The sequence below is a fragment of the Macrobrachium rosenbergii genome, chromosome 54, assembly GCF_040412425.1.
Source record: "Macrobrachium rosenbergii isolate ZJJX-2024 chromosome 54, ASM4041242v1, whole genome shotgun sequence".
NCBI classification, from domain to species: Eukaryota; Metazoa; Arthropoda; class Malacostraca; order Decapoda; family Palaemonidae; genus Macrobrachium; species Macrobrachium rosenbergii.
Genome location: NC_089794.1, coordinates 14439100 through 14445102, shown reverse-complemented (window position 1 = coordinate 14445102; position 6003 = coordinate 14439100). Strand labels below are relative to the sequence as shown.

At 37.7% G+C, this 6003-nt stretch overlaps 1 protein-coding gene across 1 annotated transcript in view; it reads left to right on the top strand.

The window, feature by feature from the left end:
* LOC136834579 (M-zodatoxin-Lt4b-like) overlaps positions 1-711 on the top strand; it is a 738-nt gene extending 27 nt beyond the window's left edge. Inside the window, exon 1 of the mRNA XM_067097157.1 lies at positions 1-711. This exon is cut by the window's left edge and continues 27 nt beyond it. Within this exon, the coding sequence (XP_066953258.1) occupies positions 1-711 (711 nt within the window).
* Positions 712-6003: the final 5292 nt, after the last annotated feature.

The window sequence follows — 6003 nt, the reverse complement described above, 5'->3', positions numbered from 1 at the left end:
GAAGATAAAGAGAAAGGTAAATGCCCAGAAGAAGATAAAGGGAAAGGTAAATGCCCAGAAGAAGATAAAGAGAAAGGTAAATGCCCAGAAGAAGATCAAGGGAAAGGTAAATGCCCAGAAGATAAAGAGAAAGGTAAATGCCCAGAAGATAAAGGGAAGGGTAAATGCCCAGAAGAAGATCAAGGGAAAGGTAAATGCCCAGAAGAAGATAAAGAGAAAGGTAAATGCCCAGAAGATAAAGGGAGGGTAAATGCCCAGAAGAAGATCAAGGGAAAGGTAAATGCCCAGAAGAAGATAAAGAAAAAATGCCCAGAAGAAGGTAAAGGAAAGGTAAATGCCCAGAAGAAGATAAAGAGAAAGGTAAATGCCCAGAAGATAAAGGGAAGGGTAAATGCCCAGAAGAAGATCAAGGGAAAGGTAAATGCCCAGAAGAAGATAAAGAGAAAGGTAAATGCCCAGAAGAAGATAAAGGGAAAGGTAAATGCCCAGAAGAAGATAAAGAGAAAGGTAAATGCCCAGAAGATAAAGGGAAGGGTAAATGCCCAGAAGAAGATCAAGGGAAAGGTAAATGCCCAGAAGAAGATAAAGAGAAAGGTAAATGCCCAGAAGATAAAGGGAAGGGTAAATGCCCAGAAGAAGATCAAGGGAAAGGTAAATGCCCAGAAGAAGATAAAGAGAAAGGTAAATGCCCAGAAGATAAAGGAAGGGTAAATGCCCAGAAGAAGATCAGGGAGAGGTAAATGCCCAGAAGAAGATAAAGAAAGGTAAATGCCCAGAAGAAGATAAAAAGGTAAATGCAGAAGAAGATAAAGAGAAAGGTAAATGCCCAGAAGATAAAGGGAAGGGTAAATGCCCAGAAGAAGATAAAAGGAAGGGTAAGTGCCCAGAATGAGACAAGGGAATTGGATAGATGTCAGAGAAGCCCAGCGATCTGAGCCCTCGCCACCGACGAGTGATGTCCATACGGTTATTTTTCGTTTACCTTTTCCGAACGATAGGACCTGCCCTGCTTTGAAAAATGTTCCGACATACCGTAATGCAAAATTCATAGCGTGTTCTAACCAGTGTACATGTACATGTAGTGTCTTTCCATTCACTCAGAATTGACTCTGATCGTAGGTTTTGCACACAAAACGAAGTCATAAAGTTGGGGGAAAGTAGGAGTTTTACAATGAGTTTTGTCTAAAAAGAGGAATATACCAACAATTGCAGACACCTTTGCAGTTAACACAGCTTGTGATTGCATCTTTTTGGATAGCTTAAGTGTTCAAAGCAGCTTCAAAGATGGTCATTTTAATAACTTAAATATTCAAAACAGCTTGTGATTGCAAGAGATGGTCATTTTAATTGCTTAAATGTTCAAAACAGCTTGTGATTGCATCCTTTTTGATAGCTTAAGTGTTCAAAACAGCTTCAGAGATGGTCATTTTAATAGCTTAAATGTTCAAAACAGCTTGTGATTGCATCCTTTTTGATAGCTTAAGTGTTCAAAACAGCTTCAGAGATGGTCATTTTAATAGCTCAAATGTTCAAAACAGCTTGTGATTGCATCCTTTTGATAGCTAAGTGTTCAAAACAGCTTCAGAGATGGTCATTTTAATAGCTCAAATGTTCAAAACAGCTTGTGATTGCATCCTTTTTGATAGCTTAAGTGTTCAAAACAGCTTCAGAGATGGTCATTTTAATAGCTCAAATGTTCAAAACAGCTTGTGATCGCATCCTTTTCGATAGCTTAAGTGTTCAAAACAGCTTCAGAGATGGTCACTTTAATAGCTCAAATGTTCAAAACAGCTTGTGATTGCATCCTCTTTGATACCTTAATTGTTCAAAACAGCTCCTGAGATGGTCATTTTAACAGCTTAAATGTTCAAAACAGCTTCAGAGTTGGTCGTTTAAATAGCTTAAATGTTCAACACAGCTTCATGTTTCATAATTTTCAATAGCTTAAAGGTTCAAAATAGCTTCATGATTCATGATTTTTAATAGCTGAAAATTTGAAAACAGCTTCAGAGATCATCATTTTCAATAGCTTGAAAGTTCAAAATATATTCAGAAATCATAATTTTTAATAGTTTATATGTTCAGAACAGCTTCAGGTTTCATCATTTTTACTGGCTTAAAAGTTCAGAACAGCTTCAGATGTCATCGTTTTAATAGCTTAGATGTTCAAAACAGCTTCAGAATTCATCATTTTTAATAGCTTAAAAGTACAAAACAGCTCCTGATTTCATAATTTTAATAGCTTACATATTCAAAACAGCTTCAGAAAACCTCGATGGCCAAGTCGGTTAGAGCAGCAGCCTAGGACTTCTTAAGAGGTCTGTGACGCCGGTTCAAATCCGCAGCCGACCGGTTAGAGAGGCGGACACTATGCTATCCGTGTAGACACCCAGGGATTATGTATGTAATCAACGGATAGGTTTGCTTAAAAGCAAATGGGTGTTACAGACGAATACAGACAAACAAAGCCACTCCAGCATCTTCTAAAAACATAACAGACACCTCACACATCTCGACTGTCGACCTAACCGCGCAACGTTTCCTCGCTGCTGGGAGAAAGGGCGCTGGGTCTAAGCGATGACAGGCAGGGCAGCCGATCGAGACTACAAAGTCTACCCCAAAGCGAAATCAAAGTCCTTCAAAAAGAAAGCATCGGGCTTACCCCATATAAATGGGAAAAAGGCACGTTAAAAGAAGAAGATGATTCAAAACAGCTTCAGATTTATTAATTTTTAAAAGCCTAAAGGTTCAAAACAAGTTTAGATTTCATATTTTATAGCTTAAAATTTCAAAGCAGCTCCAGAGGTCATAATTTTTAATAGCTTAAAAATTCAAACATTCAGATTCCATCGTTTTTAATAGCTTGAAAGTTGAAAACAGCTTCAGATTTCGTCATTTTAGTAGCTTAAATTTTCAAAACCGCTTAAGATTTCATAATTCTTAATAGCCGAAAGGTTCAAAACAGCTTCAAATTTCATCATACTTCATAGCCTAAAAGTTCGAAAAGCTTGAGAATCCATCTTTTTTAATAGTTTAATGGTTCAAAACAGTTTCAGATTTCATTATATTTAATAGCTTAAAGAATCAAAACACCTTCAGATTTCATCATTTGTAATAACTTAATGTTCAAAACAGCTTCATATTTCATTTTTGATAACTTAAAAGTTCAAAACTTTTTTAGGTTTCATCATTTAAAAGCTTAAAAGTTAAAAACAATGCCATATTTCATCATTTTTAATAGCCTGAAAGTTTCAAATAGTTTCAAATTTCATCAATTTTAATAGCTTGAATGTTTCAAATAGTTTCAAATTTCATAATTTTTAGTGGCTTAAATGCCCAACATAGCATCACAGGTCAATATTTGGGTAATTGTGCCTATTTAGTTATATAAAATATTCACTGAGCAGTAAAATTGTCTAACATAATACAGTTGCCTGTAGCATATACTTTTCCTAAGGAGCCTAATCTTAGTAATCTTAGTACACTAAGATTTGTGAGATCACGGTCTCCTATTTACAAGTCCTTCAGCCAGTGGATTGCAGGAGTCACCTCTGAATCCAAGAAAGCAGGGCAGTAGCGATATGTCAGTGCACAGTCTCCAGCAGTCGCAGAAATTAACAGAGAATGCATATCTTCAGTTTCAGGGAGCAGCTCTGCCAAATACCTGGAGGAAATAAGAAAATTAACTATTTCCAGGTTAGATTCATTCATGATAACAATCTTGAAAGTGTCATGAACTGAAATATTTTACGTTCAGGAGTCTTGTACCAGGCGTGAGTGCTGATGGATGCGCAGCCTGCTTCTGGAAAATCTGTGAAAATGGGATAATAGAAGATAGATAATTTTCTTACAATCCCTGCTTAATAGCTGGGACTCTCAGATGCAAAGAAAATTAAGTACAGGAAAGCTGGAGCTGATTGATGAACAAGAATTTTTTGGTTGATGGAACCTGGGCTACTAAGAAGAGGCAAGAGTATGGATTGTTTGAAAATTACTGTATTCTGATGGTGAACTCGCTTTCTGAGTACAAGATAGTCAGAAAATTGTTTTAATTTAGTATCAGTGTGATAATTATATACCTCAAAATGGTAACAGAACATATAAGCACAGATAAGAAGTGCATTAAGAGATATTTACTAATGGAAGACCTTGTAATATCTTTCTTTTCATTCACTGATCTGGGACAGATAGTAGGTTGAGCTAGTTAGTTAATGATTTAGTTTGAGTAAATGTACTTTCAGTACACAGGAGATGGTAAAGGGCCTTAGTAAAGAAATTTGTCCCTGAATAACACACTGCCTTCAAAGCTAACTGTGCATTGTCTTCAAGTACACTAGAATATTGTTGCGGTTTCGAAAACCCTGTGAAGATTGTTCCCTTACGGTGATACTGAAGAAGGTACCAGAGACATGCTTTCGCACAGAAATCTGGATGTACACGCAGGGTTCGATGACATGAAGTCTTGAACACTTTTCCACATGCTTTGGAAGTGGTCCATACCAGCATACAGCGGTGAACCTGGAAGAATACAATACTGTGAAGCACTTCTAAAATACACTGGAGAAATTACTTTATCAGTTCACATGGAGAAAAATTAGCATTTAACTACAGTAGTTTACATTGCAAACTGGCATCTGCCTCAGATCTAATGTCACCTACCCAAGGGGTCATTTACAGTCAGTATTATCTCATTTTTACTCATTTAGGGTTACAGGCAAATCCCATAGAGGAGTTGTAATAACTAGACTCCTGGAGCCAAGGGGCCAGCTGCTGCACCTTGGCCCTCTTGGAGCCAAGGATCTAGCTGTTGTACCCTTCTACCAAGTAGAGTCAAATAACTGAAATTGAACAAATCTCCTTATATAAAAGTTGTTGTAATTAGTGAGTCTTGAGCTAAGGTCCAGCCAAAGGACCTAGCCGTTGTACCTTTCTACCAAGTAGAGCCAAAGAACTGTAAATATTACTCATTTGGGGTTAGGGCAAAGATATTGATATGAGGAGTTGGTGTTAACTAGACTTGGAGCCAAGGATCTAGCCATTGTACCTTTCTACCATGTAGAGTCAAAGAACCAATCAAATCTAGCTACTGTACCTGTTACTCGACTTTGAGCCAAGGTTAGCCATTGCACCTTTCCCATGTGGGAACTGTAAATATTGAACAAATCTTCCAGCCACTGACAGGCAAGTGAGTCTGAGTCCAAGGATCTAGCCATTGTACCTTTCTATCACGTAGAGTCAAAGAGCTGTAAATATTGAACAAATCTCCTTACGCAAAGATATTGACAGGAGAGTGAGTCTGGTGTTAAAGCGACTTGGAGCCAAGGATCTAGCCGTTGTACCTTTCTACCATGTAGAGTCAAAGAACTGTAAATATTGAACAAATTACTCATTTGGGGTTAGGGCAAAGATATTGGGATTGAGTCTGATGTTAAAGCAACTTGGAGCCAAGGATCTAGCCATTGTACCTTTCTATCGTAGAGTCAAAGAGCTGTAAGGATCTAACAAATCTGTACCAAAGATATTGACAGATTTGGGGTTAGCGACTTGGAGCCAAATCCCGTTGTACCTTTCTACCATGTAGGTCAAAGAACTTATAGTAACAAATTCTTGAGCAAAGACATTGACAGGCCACTGAGTCTGCCATCTCTTGGAGCCAAGGATCTAACTACTGTACCAGTTACCATTTAGAGTCAAAGGTTATTGAACAAATTTCCTTATGCAAAGATATTGACAGGCAAGTCAGTCTGGTGTTAAAGCAACTTGGAGCCAAGGATCTAGCCATTGTACCTTTCTACCACGTAGAGTCAAAGAACTGTAAATATTGAACAAGTTACTCACTTGGGGATATTAATCCAGGCAAGTGAGACTTGGAGTTGAGGATCTTGGAGCCAAGGATCTAGCTACTGTACCTTTTACCATGTAGAGTCAAACAACTGTAAATATCAAACTGTTCTCACGAAAAAATATTGACAGGTGAGTAAGTCTTGAGTTAGGGTCTTAGAG